Source organism: Cebidichthys violaceus, unplaced genomic scaffold (assembly GCF_023349555.1).
Source record: "Cebidichthys violaceus isolate CVI_PGR_0920_01 unplaced genomic scaffold, fCebVio1.0.p SCAF_13, whole genome shotgun sequence".
NCBI lineage: Eukaryota > Metazoa > Chordata > Actinopteri > Perciformes > Stichaeidae > Cebidichthys > Cebidichthys violaceus.
In genome coordinates this window covers 15,255,229-15,272,812 of record NW_027176296.1, presented here as the reverse complement: position 1 = coordinate 15,272,812, position 17,584 = coordinate 15,255,229, and the positions used below count along the sequence as shown (strand labels likewise).

At 42.5% G+C, this 17,584-nt stretch overlaps 1 protein-coding gene across 4 annotated transcripts; it reads left to right on the top strand.

Annotated features, from left to right (window-relative positions):
* The first annotated feature begins 701 nt into the window (after window positions 1-701).
* On the top strand, window positions 702-6,746 carry LOC137870524 (kynurenine--oxoglutarate transaminase 3). Of its 4 annotated transcripts, none has more exons than XM_068707894.1 (14): window positions 702-788; window positions 1,868-1,952; window positions 2,365-2,426; window positions 2,923-3,067; window positions 3,684-3,833; window positions 3,998-4,084; window positions 4,210-4,332; window positions 4,416-4,536; window positions 4,732-4,808; window positions 4,897-4,986; window positions 5,077-5,263; window positions 5,819-5,892; window positions 6,016-6,102; window positions 6,187-6,746. In XM_068707894.1, exons 2-14 carry the CDS (start codon window positions 1,869-1,871, stop codon window positions 6,241-6,243), a joined length of 1,344 nt encoding a protein of 447 aa, XP_068563995.1. In that variant the 5' UTR covers window positions 702-788; window position 1,868; the 3' UTR covers window positions 6,244-6,746. The 4 variants fall into 4 exon arrangements, with proteins under 4 accessions (XP_068563995.1, XP_068563994.1, XP_068563997.1 ...); XM_068707893.1 differs by having other exon boundaries at window positions 739-844; XM_068707896.1 differs by lacking the exon at window positions 1,868-1,952 and having other exon boundaries at window positions 747-788.
* Window positions 6,747-17,584: the final 10,838 nt, after the last annotated feature.

Genomic DNA, 17,584 nt, shown 5'->3' with positions numbered 1-17,584 from the left:
TAAAAGGAACTCTGTCTCAACAATTCTTAAAATGCCTTTTTTTTTGCCAAAGCTTTTAATAAGGAGTCCCCCCCCCGTCCCCAACCTCATACGATAGGTGGCCGAAGGAATCAGGAAATGTATTGTTACATCTCAAGAAAATAAGATTCACAATGTCAAACAGAGAGTTGTTTTTCCCCTGTACATTTGTTGTGAGTGTGGAATTGTTTCCCGTTGTAAAAGCACAGAGCTTTGTTGAAAGCTGCGTTAAGTGTAGACCTACATCAGTTCCCAGATGGTCCATTCAGCTCACTGGGGATCCAGATGCTGCCTTCACGTTCACCACGTCCATTATAAAGACCCGTTATGTGGCCGTGCCCTTCTGATATACAGTCTAAGTGCCTAATTCAAGTGGACCTTGTTCAATCTGTTTGAACAAACTAAAAAGCCATAATGCAGTGTCCGAATAAAATGAAGTGAATACAATGTATGTCAGGAGGCCTACGACTGTATTTTTCAAACTTATTTTTTATCACCATGAACACATGTTAAGGTAACAATATAAGGTAATGCCAAAAAACTAATCTGAGAAGAAGCACTTATTGCAACCCTGCTGTATTTCTTTTTAAAATTGAAGCCAAGTTTGCTTCGTCAGTTCATGGCTAACGTCCGTGGCCGACATGTAAATAAGGCAAATTTCCGACAACATAAAAGGCAGCACCCCTCTCTCCAGCCCACGAGGACGTCACCTCCTCATGACCGTTTTTTCTCACTGGAGCTCTACTTTGGGCAACTCAGTGTAAGGACAAGTAAGTTGTGGTTGCTGAGCTGGTGGTGTCTTAACTTCTACCAGTCACGCTACATGGTACGTGTATCTTAAAGAAGGACCGGCGACAAGTTGCTGTCACCACCCCATTTTAATAGCATCTGAAAGCTAACGCAACAGCAAGCTCGCTTGGCAGCCACAAGTAAATGTTGCCACTGTTTGGCTATAGCTAGCTAGCTAGCAAGTGCTAGCTAACGTCTCTGACGGGCGGCGTTACGCTATTCGGCTGTAGCTAACGATAGCACATGGTTTACTAATCATACTAACAACATGCATGTTCCCTGCGGTTTTCATCTATCAGAAGCGCTAGCTACTATGCACGTTAGTTGCCAAGTGCTGACAGTGTTTCAGTTGACTGCTGGATTTATATGTAGCACAATGGCGCCATCTACTGGTGTAGTTTTGCAAGGTTAAGTCAAATTAAAATAGTGTGACGAGGCTGTTGTCCCAGGAGACCAAGGTGACCCCTTCAGATACACTGTTGGTCATAATAATAATTAATAATAATAGTAAGCATAAAGCTCAGACAAATTCACCCTCCTCCTATATATTGATTTATTTGTACTGAATGTAAAGAGTTGTAGGAAAAAAAAATATTTTGTATATGGTCAATGTCACTGTGCGTTTGATCATGTTTTTATGGCCTCTTTTTTTTTTAGTAGTTAGAATTAACGTTACATTGGTACTTTCCCTAACTATGACATAATGTCATGTTCATTTGTTCAAACTGAACTAATGCGTCAACCAACACGTGTTAGTCTAATCCCTGATGTCTCTCTTTGGTCATTTTAAAAGTAATATTCTTCAAAATGCATGTTGAACAGAGAAGACATCGAGCCACCACACTTAGATCTGCGGTGACGTTTGTAGCGATTGGTGTCTAAAAATAGTGGTGCTGTGGGGAAAAAAAATAAAAATGTCCGTACCATGAACCTTACAACAACTGCAAATAGATGCACAGGTGGCAACGTAGACCGGAGCAAACCGCCTGTGTGACGAAATCACACTAAGAGCGGAAAAAATAATCCTTATTGTACTCATCTCTCTGGTTTTTTTGTGCAGCATGAACATTGCACGGCAAGTCCTGAATCGCTCCAAGCTTGTGCATCACTCGGCCGACTGCAGGAGAAGGTTCTGCACTTCACAAGTAAGCCCGCTCTAAAGCTCTTTGGATGTAGCTATGTGTCATTTGTCGGTTGGTGATGAACTAATTGGCAGGACTTATTGTAAAATTCAACACTGTTTAAAAGAAAGCTGTAGGCGCTTTGGGTGCTGCTTTTACTTTTAACAGCTCAGCTTATTAACGCCGGTGCGGTGAGGGCGTAGTGTTCTCGGTAAATGGCTGGATAATGCGTTCAGATTATGCACTGACATGGTCTCAACAGCTAAACTAACACCGACCAAAGTCCTGGTATGTGAGCGTTCTGCCCCAGAGGGGAGCGGTGGTTGATTCTTTTACTTCTGTCGCACAGCTTGTTGGACAGGGAAGTCAGTAGAAACACTGAAGATGTTCATTTAAAGTGTGTCTCTTATTAATGCGTCTCCGTTTTGCGTTGCAGCACATGATGACGTCACGGCACACACACTCCAGAAGGATCGAGGGACTGGACAAGAATGTGTGGTGAGTGCAAACGTTGCTCTCTCTTTGAGGGCTTCTGCTGACAGACCTCTGATCAGGTTTCACACTGTACTCTTATGACATGAAGGCCAGCCAGGTTACTGATGTTAGACCAAGAGCAGAGTAAGTCTGGCATGTAGTGTGTGAAGAACTGTAGCTCTGCATGCTTTTTTATCTTACTGATTCATGCCATTCAAACACATTTAAATGGGAAATGGGAGCGTTTTTTTACTGAATGATTGATGTATTTGTATTACAATTCTATGGTTGACACATTTCATTATGGTAGATTAATGTACATCAATGTGCAAAAACGCACATATTGTTGGCTGTGCTTGTAACAGTCAATGTTGATATCAAATAACAATAAGTTTGGGTGAAAAACTATATTTTGTGGCTTTTTTTCTGTTGTTCTTTGGTCAAAAGCCTTTTTTATTTTATTTTGTATAAACATCTAGTCCTGTCAAGTGATTGCTTTGCGTTTTTATTGTCACTTTAGGGTGGCTTTTACTTCATTGGCGGCTGACCCATCTGTTGTTAACCTGGGCCAAGGCTTTCCAGACATCCCTCCTCCTTCATATGTCAAGGAGGCTCTAGCACAGGCTGCATCAGTGGACCGGATGAACCAGTACACCAGGGGCTTTGTAAGACCGACGACCTCGCTGTCATCACCCACTCACGGTCCGCTACTGCTAAAAGCAAATCGTTTTTTTTGGAATCTAGTTATTTAAAGGGACAGTTCACCCCAAAGTCAAAAAAGTCCATATTTTCCCTCTTATTTCTAGTGCTATTTATCAATCTGGATTGTTTTAGTGTGAGTTGTTGGAGATATCAGCCGCAGAGCTGTCTGCCTTCTCTCTAATATAACAGGACTTTGTGGTGCTCAAAGCGCCAAAAATACATACAAAAAAAGGTAGAAATCATGACCCAGACACTCAAGATAATCTACACAAAACTGTCCACAACAGCTAGATTCAGATTGATACAGATGATGAAATGTATTTTCGATTTCGGTGTAAACTCTCTCATTGACAGTTGTTATGATTTTAGAAGGATCGGTGTAGCCGAGGGACTTGAATTTAAATTAGGTCGCGACAATTAATGAGCTGTAATTAAGAATGAATCATTAGTCGGCGCTAAGCGTTATTTAATCATAGCAAATTTGAAAATAGAAGTTTATTATTTGGACTGATTTTGCATTGACATGGTGCATTCACTGTATCTGGTTTTTCTGACTTTTGTCTTCTGTTGATTTGCAAGGGCCATCCGCCTTTGGTGAAGGCTCTCTCTCAGGTTTATGGGAAGGTCTACGGGCGCCAGATTGACCCCCTCAAAGAAATCCTGGTCACAGTAGGAGGCTACGGCTCCCTATTCAGCACCATGCAAGGGCTGGTGGAAGAGGGAGATGAGGTACGGTCATCTCTCTCTCTCTCTCTCTCTCTCTCTCTCTCTCTCTCTCTCTCTCTCTCTCTCTCTCTCTCTCTCTCTCTCTCTCTCTCTCTCTCTCTCTCTCTGGGTCACACAGAGTTGTTTGTGTTCATGGATTCATGTACTGTACACGTTTCTCCCTCCAGGTCATCATAATAGAACCTTTCTTCGACTGCTATGTACCGATGGTGCGAATGGCGGGGGCCAAGCCTGTGCTGATACCGTTGCGTCTGGTGAGTTCAACCTGCTGCTGCCGCTGTTTGTCGTTCACGTACCGCGAGTGCGGTTTCTACTCGAGCTGCTGCACGCCTCCGGCAGGTTAGTCGATTTCAGGGAAATGTCTTCCGCAATATTTCAGAAGTCCGGAAAGAAGACGATCACGAGTGCCGACTGGTTCCTTGACCCGGAGGAGCTCTCCAGTAAATTCAACTCTAAGACAAAGGCCATTATCATCAACACCCCCAACAATCCTATCGGGAAGGTAAGCGTCCGTCACGCTCGTCCCTCGTTAGGCCCGGGAGATGTAGACGCCTGCTGACGGGAAGCCCCGTCCTCTTCCTGCAGGTCTTCACCAGAGATGAGCTGCAGATGATTGCCGACCTCTGTATCGAACATGACACGCTGTGCTTCAGCGATGAGGTTTATGAGTGGCTCATCTACAGGGGACACCAGCATATCAAAATAGGTACGCTCAACAAAGAAGTCGATGGGAGCCGATCGCTCCTCGTCCCATCTTACGTATAACAATATGTTGCCTCCTCCTACCGCGAAGAGCATCTGAAGTATGTTCTATTGTGCACAGCTCTACAGAAAACATTGTTGTCAAATTATGCGGTTACTCAATTTCCTGAAGCTTTGATGTGGTTTTCTTTCTCTGAAGCCACTCTGCCTGGGATGTGGGATAGAACGATTACCATCAGCAGTGCGGGGAAAACGTTCAGTGTAACCGGATGGAAGGTAAGACATCTGTCGACTCGGAACACCATTTCTAAAATTCGACGATCGGTTCTCGCACACCACGTATCTGGAATTCTTGTCTCCCTAGCTCGGTTGGTCTATAGGACCAGAGCACCTGATCCAGCATCTTCAGACGGTCATGCAGAACACTCTGTACACCTGCCCGACACCTCTACAGGCGAGTTCGCGAAGCTCTTCCTTGAAATCCAAAAGGGTCATTCAATCCTCTTTTCTTCAGAAACCTCCAGCTGTCTGTGTGTCTCTTTAGGAGGCTGTGGCGCAAGGCTTGATGCGAAACTTTGATCTGATGGGGCAGCCGGAGTGCTACTTCTCCTCACTGGCAGAAGAGCTGGAGGGCAAGAGGGACCGCATGGCCGCCATCCTGCGAGAGACCGGGATGACTCCCGTGATCCCGGAGGGAGGCTACTTCATGCTGGTGGACGTCACGTCTCTCAGTGAGTATCTGAACGTCTGAACAGCACTTGCACGGTTTGCACCACTGCTGCTTCACTTGTTGGGACATGTCCAGCTTGGCAGCTCATTTTCACTGCAACTTAGTTCCGTTTCACATGTTTGTTTGTTTTGTTTTTTTCGTGTTGACGTTAAAAGTTCAGAAGTTTAAAGCGTGTGTATTTTCAATATGTGCTTTAACAAATGGCTGACAAACAAATAGTTTTAAATCATTTTAGATCATAACGCAATGATTTGAAATTCATAAAACATAACAAACTACTACCGGCCCTTACAAATATGGAGAAAATGAATGAAATAGCTTTTAATGAATAACTTGATATTTAAAAAGAGGAAACATTTGTATCAGGGAGATCACTACAGGGCATCTCTTTGGTGCTTTGATGAACTTTAACTCTTCATATAAATTAATACCAGCAATGGTTGAAAAGAGAGCCGATGGAAACTTCTTTAACTCCTGGTGTTTTGTGGACGGTCGAGTGGATCAGCAGTGTGTGTGTGTGTGTGTATACGACCGTATTCATCTGTGCTTATTGTAGACCAGGACTTGTCCCATATGGCCGATGACGAAGCCTACGACTACAAGTTTGTGAAGTGGATGATTAAAGAAAAGGTAAATGAATAGAGTTCATTCGTTTAGCTCCCTACAATCTACAGCCCTTGACTCTTTAAGTCGCTCTCCCATTGCAGCCATTTTTTTAAAATGTGGTGTTCTTAATAATAATATTTCCTATAGAAACTGGCAGCCATTCCAGTCACAGCGTTCGTTGGAGACGAGTCCAAGAAGCAGTTTGAGAAATACATCCGCCTGTGCTTCATTAAGGTGAATACAAAACTGCCAAAGTGATTATGTTCAGATTCATGTTGGACGCACTATTTTCATAACCTTCCGTCTTTCTCTCAACAGCAAGAAAGTACTCTGGATGCAGCGGAGGCCATCTTGAAGAACTGGAGGAGGACTTAGTGGGGTCAGGAGGAACGTCTCTGGTGGAACTGAAGGAATGGGATTTTACTGTAACATTGCACACTAGAAGTTGGTAAAATACCAAGAGTGAAGCCGTTAATAGCAAAAAAGCCTGTCTGTATTTTCACCTTTAAACGATGCTACCCTCCTCGAATGTTTGGGGTTTAATACCAGACACACAGTAGGTAGTGAGGACGGCTTCCACTGAACCGTCCCCTGTCTTTGTTTTGCAGTAACAGGACCTCGGTTAGACCGCAGTGAGAGCTGGTTGTGGCGAGGCGTTTATCAACAGAAAGGTTTTATAGTGTTAAGGTGTGTTGAGCCTCTTCGACGTCAATCTTTGATTACAAAACACAAAGCTGGACGGACCTGCTGCTTTGCCATGTGTTCATGTTTGTCTTTGGAAAACCTCCGTTGTAGAAGAATGATTGATGCCGATGTTTGTTATGTCAAGAAAGTATTTTTTATTCAAATCAATGCAATTATAAAATGTATTAACTCAACTCGTTTTCCAAATGTTTTCGTTTTTCTCACCCTCAAACCCACTAAGTGAATTATTGTGTTTCTATTGTTACATTGATGCCACGATGCAGAAGTTGGATTCAAACTTTAGCTCTACGCTTCAGGACCTGGTCTTGGAGACTCACCCAGATGTCCAGGTGTGTCACACGTCACAGTAGGGAAATGGGCATGATGGGAAACACCTGGTTCTCTTTAGATCCAAGACTTCATTGGTTTAGATGGTGGATCAGAAAATTCAATTTTTGTGTGATTGGAGAACTATTGATTTTATTAGTCAGAAGTGTTGTGTAACAAATCAGTCAGAAAGGCTGAATACATTGAGCTCATATTACAGACGGCACACAATCTGTGATAGTTTAAGTGTACAATATGAATTATTTAATATGTAGATGTGCTGTAGCAACGTCACCTAACTGTAAATCAAGGAATCTCTCTCTTTGTGTCCTTCGCTCATCTCGAGAATCATCCCTCCGATCTACTTTACACCTCAATATGAAAGAACTTTGAGTAGAATCAGTTTGTGAATGAAGAATATGTCGCAACAAAAACCCTGTTTACACACATGCAGGGTATTCATTAGGTAGCATTACAACATTTATGTGCACTAAAAATATACAAACAATGTTAGTTTAGTGGCCTTTGCTGGTGTTGGCTAACAGCAGCTACAATGCCTGCAGATGTGTCTGCAGTAGGGACGGCTATCATAAGGATTTTTATCAATACTTCTCTTCCGTTTGGTCCTTTATCTATACTCTTTATCGGTTCTTTTTCATCACTAAAACCTTGCTTTTTGATGTATATTCATAATTAAAGAACGGGCTTAGTGGTACCCATCCCTAGTGTGCAGACATTTAGGCGTAAGCGCAGACATGGGCTGATGCCGATTATCTGGAAATGGACGGCGTTGCTTTCTAACGTTACTGACTAAATGGAGAGAAGCAGCGCGTTAATCAGCACGAGCCTCTCCACCCCACGGTTCTGTTGATTTAAATCACTTTCATTCATAAATCCTGTCATATGTGCATAACGCGCTCTGCCATGCGCATGTCTCTGCTTCGTCAGCAGGGTGAATGGAGACCTGTGAGACATGAAAGTGACATTAAGGCGTATGCATCGTGTAATACACACACCGAGCACTGCAGGAGTCTCTCACACTGTGGACTCTACTGTTTCTAAACTGATAAGATGTACATGAAGGCTAAATCGGTACAAAAATGAATTCATTCCATCCTCCATTAAACTGTGGAATAGCAACAAGTAGTATGATATGATATCATTGTATTGGGGACTAATACTGTATATGGTGACTTGATTATTATGTGTTGATCACACCTGGTTTTGGTTTTATTATTTTATTATTCGGAGGTATTGTCGACATGTAGCATGTTTATGCATGAGTGTGTGATTTATGTTCTGTGCGTGTGGATTGCGATGCTGGCCAGTGTGTTGTGTGACGCAGCGACTCGGAGCCCGAGACATATTTCCCCGCGGGACAATAAAGTCTATCGCATCTGATCTTATGTTGTGTACATGAATGTACTCAACGTAGTCCAGAAGCTGCTGGTTTACTGTCACGGCTCACTGGGACGCTTGAATAGAACAGAGCCATCAGTAATGTCGTCATTATAGTATTTTAGTAATTTAGGTCACATTGCCTTCATCTATCTAGCTGCTAATCATTTTAATGCAAATTATAATTGAGTTATAATTTTGCACTTTTTTTTTTATATTTCTCCCAGACATCCATATGTTCAATTCAGATACAAACTCCATTGACGGAGACGTTGATGAAAACGTAGATAAGTAGTTTGATTAGCGCTGTCATGTTTTTTTCACAGCAGGCCCTTTGACTTACAGAAATACAATTATTAATAACATTAGTGATGCTCCCCTCTATTTAATGCCCCCCAGTAGAGGACCAGCATGCACAGTACCAGGGGCCCCCAATGCAACGCAGCCGTCGTTACAGTAATTAATTACACCTGTGCTTTTCTTGCTACGACATGTCATTGTATCCATGTATGTAACATTCAAAAGTTCTTCATCGTCAGATCCAATCTTTGATGTTATTTATCCTTTACACCACTTGAGGGAGACAAAGTACATCACACCGTAATAGAACTTACAATATGCACAACCCAACTCAATTTGTGTTCCATCGTTATTTATTTAATTTAATGTTTTTTACATTCATATAGATGTCACGTCTTACTTAAACATGGCTGCTGCTTTAGTAGAGTGAAAATATGGAAGCATGGTGAGATTAACAGTGAAAGACCAAAAACATAAACATAAATACACTGAGAATACAAAAAGTAAAATGCCAAAAAAAACTCTATAGAGATTTTAGTACTTGTCAATTTATACATAGGAATGTGAGCCGCCTTGTAAAAGGTACAACTTAACTTCAAATACTGAATGCATGGCCAGACTTCAGGGTCAGGGTTCAAGATGCTGGGAATCCTGTGTAACATTAGCACAACATGAGCCACTTAATGGGTTATTCCCACTGCTTATGCATCAATGAAATACTTACTGTATCTACCATACATTGTACTAGACTGTACATATCCAAATCACAAGCACACAAGGCTACTGTGTCAACAAACACACACATGTCACGCCTATAGCCGCACACATTTTGATTGATCGAATTCTGTCTAGTCATTATAGTCAAAATGTCCAAACCATCCTAAAGATCTACAGCGACACATGGAAGGTAACATTCTCACTCGACATCGTTCTGAAATGGAAGAAGCACTCGGTGTCTCCAGACAAGCGTGACTCATGCCATCTGTTGCAGCACGTCTAACCACTTCCACGTTTTCAATGCACTGAACTCAAATCGCAGTAAACCTGCCGCAAGTTGTCAGAAGCAGCTTCATAATTTGTAAATGGCTAAAGCACCACAGACCAGGGGATCCAATGAGACGAGTGAAGCCAGCTGGTGTCATGCTAGAACCACGAGGCCGTGGACACAGTGAGGACTCTGTTGCAGGGATGTATATGTAAAGGAAATGGATCTTTTGTCCCAGCAGACAGGTGTAATCCGCTTCTGTGGTTATTCATAAACCTGGCGCCTAGTTACCGCGCCACCGTGAGCCTACATGTATTCAGAGGTTCACACGGTCATGGCGTGGAGACGTTAATGTCGGGGGGGTTGGAGGTGCATCGATGCCCCTCCTCACCTGTGGCGGTGAGGCGATTAAAAAGAATATCGCACAATGCTCCCTTCTGAGCGCCGCTGACCGAGTGCTGGAAACAGCTTTTTAGTTCAACATTTATTTTTGCCAAAATTTTGCAGTGCACGCAAAGACGTCGTGCTTCAGGCGTGGGCTGCCCGTCATTTATCCAAGTGCCATCGTGCAACGAGGGCCTTCTTGAGTTTAATTAGAATATCTGCCAATTTGAAAGAAAATGATGCTTTATTTAACAGACATCTTGCAGCTAATGTTTACGTTTAAAGCTCATTTCCATGTCACATCTGTGTTCACGCAGGAAAAAAAAAAAAAGCATTTCATTGACGCTTGTGCAAGTGCTTCTGTTTCTAAACTGCGTTTAGTGAGACTTAATCTGCTTATGTTTCATTTCATAACATGGTCTCTTTCTTCAGCCTTAGTCACACACGGTCTGCCTGTTTTCCGCATTCACTGATTTCGCCTTTTGCTCAGTTTCAGTTTCACATAACAGCGTCTAGCGTTAGCTCACACGTCATGTGCCACGTCGAGGGAATTTTTCATGTATAAGAATATCCAGCTCCAGTAAATGTGTTGTGCTTCATAGCTGTCATTTCTTGTGAAAAACAAACAAACTGTGTGCTGGGAACACAACAACTGCAGTTGAAAATTATGAATAGGATTATTATGTGGTGTGCTGTTGTTATCAGACGTTTGTAGTGTGCGGTTACCAGATCCCTGTGGATTAGATGTCTGTCTGCATAATACCGTCATAATTTATGTTAATTATGAATATTGTGCCAATAGTCCGCCGTCACGATCCTGTCACGAAGGCAGATTGAGGTTATTGTTGCCCTTAAAATGAGACCAGATGTTTGTATTACTTTATGTTTCCTCTAGGTGGCCACAGATCCTGTTCTGTAGGAGGAGAACATAGCTGAGCATTGTGTCCTCCTTCCTGCTCTCAAACCAAACTTTACCAACAGGCTCTGATGGTCGCAGTGTTGTTACATCGCCTGTTTGGAGCGTAATCGTTTAACGAATTCACTCCTTCCGGTTTGAGGGACTCACAGGAGCGTAAAGACGGGTTCAAATCGAAGACGCAGAGGACGAGAAATTCAGACTTCCCGTCTCTGGCTGGGGGCAAAGCTGCAACAAAACTAGATCCTACGTATCCCATAATGCAACTCGTCTTTCATCACACCCTCTCTCTATATATATATATATATATATATATATATATATATATATATATATATATACACCTCACCCACCTCTTTCAAAACACAACAACTCCAGTTTGTGATGCAGGCTTTCTGTTTCCCGAAGCCTCGGGCCTGAGCTGAGATAACCTGCACTATGACATCATCAGTGTCATTTTCTCAAACTTTGGAAATCTCCCAGTGCTGTGGTGTGACTAGTAAACTATAATGTGCGTGTACAATGGGGGGGGGGGGGGTGTTGTAACAGGAGTAGTTCTTTCGGTCAAGAAAACCAAAACTGTTGTTCAGAGCAGCATTTAGAGACAATTGTTCTGCCATTAAAACCCACAATGTTAACGTCTCGGCAGAATGTAATTTACAGTAGAAAAGTCAATTTGGCTGAAGGGATCACAGACGGATCAAAATCAAGTACTCATCATCATAAACGATAAACAATCACAAAAACATTCCTATTAGACTAATTCCGCAGCATTTCACAACGTGTTATCCATTGTGACCGAGACATAAATATCTGTGAGAATTTGCACCCCCAAACGATGTCAGCTCCCACACAGGCCATATGGCGGTGTGCGCCCGCCTCTTATTGCCAGCCCTTGCTCTCTGCACACGAGCTAACAGCTTGGTGGACACATAATTAATTTGCTTAGGCGTCTGCCATTTATTTCCCAACCTACATTTTGTTAATTGGACGGAGGAGGTTAAAATCAAATGAGTGTCTCTGGGTATGTTAAGGCCACTAATTGCACTGAATTTACAAGATAGTGGTGGCTTTAGGCGACACGGAGACCCGGGGTGATGTTCGGGAGGTTGTTGGAGAGGAAGGGAGCGGGAACCATCACGTGTTTTCAGTTGTGCTTGTGCTAAAAGTCTGCAGAGGACAGGAGATGACGATCATCGACACAAATATAAATACATCGTCATTTGGAGAAGATGTAAACGACCGACTTGGATCTCCTTACATGGGTTGTATTCCTTGTAATGTGTCATATCTGTTGTCCTGCCTTGTTTAGCATAATGGCACTTAAGCCCCCCCCCCCCCCCTTATCCTCTGTTGCGTCATCTAACCACGCTGCTATTTAATTTACCAATAACTGTCTCTTGCAAACCGAAGTTGAATCAGACTTGTAATATGCATTTTATCAAGTTAATTCACTAGTAAACGTTATCAGCAACCGACTATGCAGCATAAATCTAGATGATGATTTTTTTTAATTTATTTTTTTGTAAACATCAAAAGATGATGATGAAAGTTGTTATCCAAATGATCAGAGAGATAGAAACTGAGCATAAACAGAAACCGTTAATTAGAAATCCTGAATATAAAATAGGTCTCTCATTGTGTTACGTTTTTTTTAATTTTTTTTTTTATTTAATACCGTTCCTTCACACTGAATAATTAACAGTGTACTCAGATAGCAAATAATTAGCTCACAAACATTTAGGAATGTTACATAAAATGGTATCATACTCAACAGAGCAGCAGCTGCTTCTTTTTTTTTTTTCTTTCTTCTCCTTCTTCGTGTCATGGAACACTCTTTCAAAGTCTGTGTCAACGTGTCCTTCTGTCGGAGCCATTTTTTTTTTTTTTTTTTTGGTGTCGAGGAGAGAAATTATGGGTTTGTAAGTGCTGAGGCATGGAGACGGCGCACGAGGGGTTAATGACAATACAAATGATTGCACTCATTCAGCCTTTCAGGGGATGATCCAGCTAGCCTGCGCCTGCAGCAGCTGTGTGGAAGTGTTCGTATGGTGCCCCTCGAGCTGAGTAAAACAGGGCACGTTGTCCACGGCGGCAATCCCTGCTGTTGTTAATCACCTGCCTTCCATCCCCCCCCCAATCCCCCCTTCTCCGGTTCTTTCTCCCTCTCTTTCCCCTGCACTGATTTGCAAGCGCAGATTAATCAGAGCATGGGGGCCTTGATGAAATTTTGCTGTTATTGTTCCCAATTTTAGCAACATCTTTTATTGTCTTCATCATTCATTTACAGGAGGGAGACAGAGGGGGGGCGGCGGCGGGGGGGGGGGGGGGGGGGGGGGGACTGTGTCAATTATGCAAATGATGTTGCACACTTTTGCAGATTACTTCATTCGGTTGCCATTGTTTGCGAAGAATTTAATTATTAAATATTATTATGCTCATGTTTCCTTCAATTTTGCGGAGCTTTGTTTCAATTTGATCTCTCCTCCAGCTGCTCATCCCTCTGCTCCGAGCCAGAATCAAAGCAGCGGAGCACACCAAGGCCAAACAAACTCCCCTCCGTTTAATGATTTTGAAGTTCTTACCTCGCTCTCATCTGCGGGCTCAAAACTATGATTGGAAAAAGGCGGACCACATTCCGTTTAATGACCAGGAATTGAATTCAAGTTTATTCAAAATTGACATTCAATTATGGAGCAACCTAATGATATTTTAATCTCTTTTCTTTAATTCCCAGGAATTGGCTTTTCAAAGGCTTTTGTCTGGCTGCAACACAGGCGGCCTGAATAAAGAATACAGATTGGTATTAGATCGTGGTGATGATAGGGAAATTAAAGCTTTCATAGTTCACACGTTCACAGGAAAAGGCAGCGTTCCCTTATTAGACATTTCAATCCCAGCTTCTTGAAGCCATCGCTGACATCTTTACTCTGACTCGGTAAGTTGGAAAGTTAAATATCGCAAGACATTTTCAGAAAGCATTTATCAATTTCTACTTTTTGATACTGCTCTACTATTTTAGGTTGTGGGGAATCTGTCAGGCGTAGATGGGCTGATTATGATTTGATCATGCTGATTGATCCACGTGAGTTTTGTGCTTTGCCATGTCGTAGATATTTCAAAAAAAAAAATATCAAGGTATGTACCACAGTCTCATGTGTATGGAAAATAAAAATGATTGCAAATCAAGATGGGAAATGGGACTTGCAATCAGAAATCTCCGCTTGTGACGGCTTCTTACACGCCGCATGGCCAAAGTGGTTTGAACTGACAAGCTGTCCACGCGAGGAACAGGCCAACGCTGCCATATGCACGAGGTTAGAAACTATTATGGAGTCACAGAAAGTTAAGTGAGAGGAACTTGAATATCTTTCAGCTTTGGAGTGTTCGCTGGACAAAACAAGATGTTGGTCTACAGGAAAGTGTAACAGGTATTGTTGGCCGTTGGATAAAATTTGACAGACCAGACGAACATCTGAATAACCCAGAATATATTTGGTGAAGTACTAACAATAATCTTGCTGTCCTAAAGCTCACCCCACTGGTGGAGACAAAAAACTGAATGACCAGGGCCCGCAATTCAAGCTTCTAAGAACCACACTTAATGCTCGAAATCACCGAATTAGGATTCAAAAGTGATTTTTCGGAATGTGTGAAGAATAAGACACATTTACTCCCTGATTGACCTGATTTTACGGCGAAGAGTGAGATTAACTTTTAAGAGAAACTCTCAAGTGATCACATGTATGCTATTTGCAAGAAGAGCCAATCGGAGACAAGGATTTGTACATCTGCCATATCGCTCATTATTTGTAGAAAAAAAAAACAAAAACCCATTGTATATAAAATAAATCAGTAAGACGTTTGTAATTAGAAAATAATAATTTAATTTGTTTCATCTCTAGTAGCAATTAACATCTCAAATGACGAACAACAATCTAATAAACTGGATTTAAAACATACATTTGGGAATATGGCTGAAATAATAGGGAACTGTCTGGACTGGAATTAACATGCAAACAAACTGCGTATTTTAGTTTATTGACAAGCGCAGACAATAAAGATTAACGTTAAGTCATGACAAACAAAATCAGCGCCAGCTTGATTCATGTCTGACATGCTAAAACTAACCCATTTCAGCATATTGCTGCAGCTTACATATGTTCATAATGACAGTGGTGGCATTTTGTACAGCCACTCATTGTGTAGGATTTAGGGGGATCTATTGTCAGAAATGACATATAATATTCATAACTATGTGTATTATATTGTCGCCTGACTTGTGGGTTGGTAAGCTGAGAAAGAGCCCTTCATATCTAAATAGGAAGCAGACTCGTCTTCACATAGTCCGCCATGTTGCACTGCCATGTTTCTACAGCGGCCCGGACCGGACAAAGCAAATACTCTCTCTCTCTCTCTCTCTCTCTCTCTCTCTCTCTCTCTGGCCTTTTATGTTTTTACACTGAAAGGGCAGCTTGAATTTTGGTGGCCCGAAGGCACCTGAAGGCCAACGTCTGTTTTATCTTCCGCTCAAGTCCAAACTTGTAGTAGTTTGAAGGATACCGGTCCTGTACTTCCTCCTGCAGCATCACCACTACCCTTGCCTTTTGGCTGCATGCCCTGTGTGAGAAATAGTACTGGAGTCCTTACCACATACTGGTGGAATCAAACAACTGCACCCATGCAAAGGGACGGGATGGGGCCATGGACCGCCTCGTGAACGGTCTCGAGGGCAATCGGCTGGTTCATCAAGGGGTTGCGGGGGGGCTGGGCCTGAAAAAACATGACCCGAGGAGCACTTCCCCCGCTGATTACGCATTGACATTTCCCTGCCTTGTGGGATGCTTTTCTATTTCTGACAGTCGGGTGTGTTCGCCGGCGTGTCCGGCACCACTCGCCGTGTTCGCCCCGTTCGCCGTGGCTGGGAGGAACAGCTGTCTGTGTTAACGAGGCCATAGCCACGCAGACCAGCGAGGCGGCGGTGCTCGAGTGGACTGGAGCACCACTCGGGCTACATAAGGCCCGGGGACACGTAAACAATGACTTAATGAGAATGCGTGCCATTACTGTAATTAACACAGCTCACGTCAAGCACTGTCAGCTTTCCAGAGTTTCAGGAAAGGTTCTTGCGTTACACTGTAAAGGCTGGCATGCGATGACCAGAGGCCCTCCCTACAACACTGACCCTCTACAGAGCATGAACAGACTCAATACAACGGTACATCAAAATACTACAACGCTCCATCTGTAATTCAAACACCAAGGATGAATGTCATTATCTACAACGTTTAACTCTTATGTAATGATCTGTAACTGCGTCTTAATGTATTTGTTTTAAAGTTGTACTTTTTTTTAATGACCATAATATTTCACAATACAATATTGCATATTAACATGTTAATTGTTACAATGTGTAATCATTTACCAGTAGCATGTAGAATTGACAGACCCACATACGATGTCAGTGCATCCCACAGAGTTGGCTTGTGCAAGTGGCCCATCGTCACATTCTGACCATGTTGGACTCCACCCCTTGAATCAGGTTTGACCCCAACTTGTTCTCATTACTGTTAGCTTCAGACACCCAAACCTATTTTCAAACACAATCCAGAGAATCTGACCAAAGTGGATCAGGTTCGATCCTGTTGGAGGTGCTTGGCTGATGATTTCAGCGAGCCATGTTCCATTGAGTCAAACTTCTGAGGATTAAATAGGAATTATGTAGAAAAAAACAAAACAATTTTACAAGCAAGATGGCGCTAACGCTATTTATTTTAGGAGAGGATATTTTTAGCCATGCTAGCAGGATGACATTATGGCTTTTTTTTAGTAAAATGCCTCAACAATTATTGGATTAATCTCCTGTATTAACTTTAGTGATCCTCTGACTTTTCCTCCTGTGCTATCATCAAGTCAAACTTTTAATTTGTGTATTGTGAATATGTTAGCATGCTGACGTCCATTAGGCCAAAGCACTGCTGTGCACTACACTGTGCAGCTTCACAGAGCCCGAGCACGTCTTAAGACCCTCAGTCCTGTTGCTTTCCTTGTACTTGTACTTCTGTTGCCATGTGGGTGAAACTATCACCTCACTTCACACTCTTTCAGTGGCGGCAACACATATTACAGTGTTACATGACTGGTGGTTGTATTCAGAAGAGAGTTGAACCATTAATCAGTAGTTCAACAATGCCGTACCGCTATAAAGAAGTGCGTGTCTTTTACTTTCTCATTGTTTGTCACCACTGTAATATTTGTAGACACTTTTATTATATGTCCTTTCTTTACATATAATAGGTAATGTATTTCACGTATGTGTAGAACATATTTAGTGTTGCTGATCTGACAGAAACCGCAGTGAAAAAGCACAGAGGGGCAAACAGTACCGCTGCCTCACTGAAGGGGGCGAGCGAGAGCCCACGGGTCAGGTTTATGCTTGTTCTGTCGTTGCTCTTCTTCTACACTTCTCTTCTTCTTCTTCTTCTTCTTCTTATATTTTGCTTTGACCGCAAACATGTAAGATTCTATAGCTAAGCTTAAAAATGTCTCAAAAAACAAGGAAATGTGACCAAATCAGCAGCAATTCAACGTCGGACAGGTAAAGTAACCTTTTAAGTGTTTGTTGTTCTCTTTATACATCCGTGGTTGTTACGCACATTATCGAGGAATCTCACGATTTTCGCGGGTGGCGCTCGCGAGCGCTCCGCTTCTGAAACGCTCCC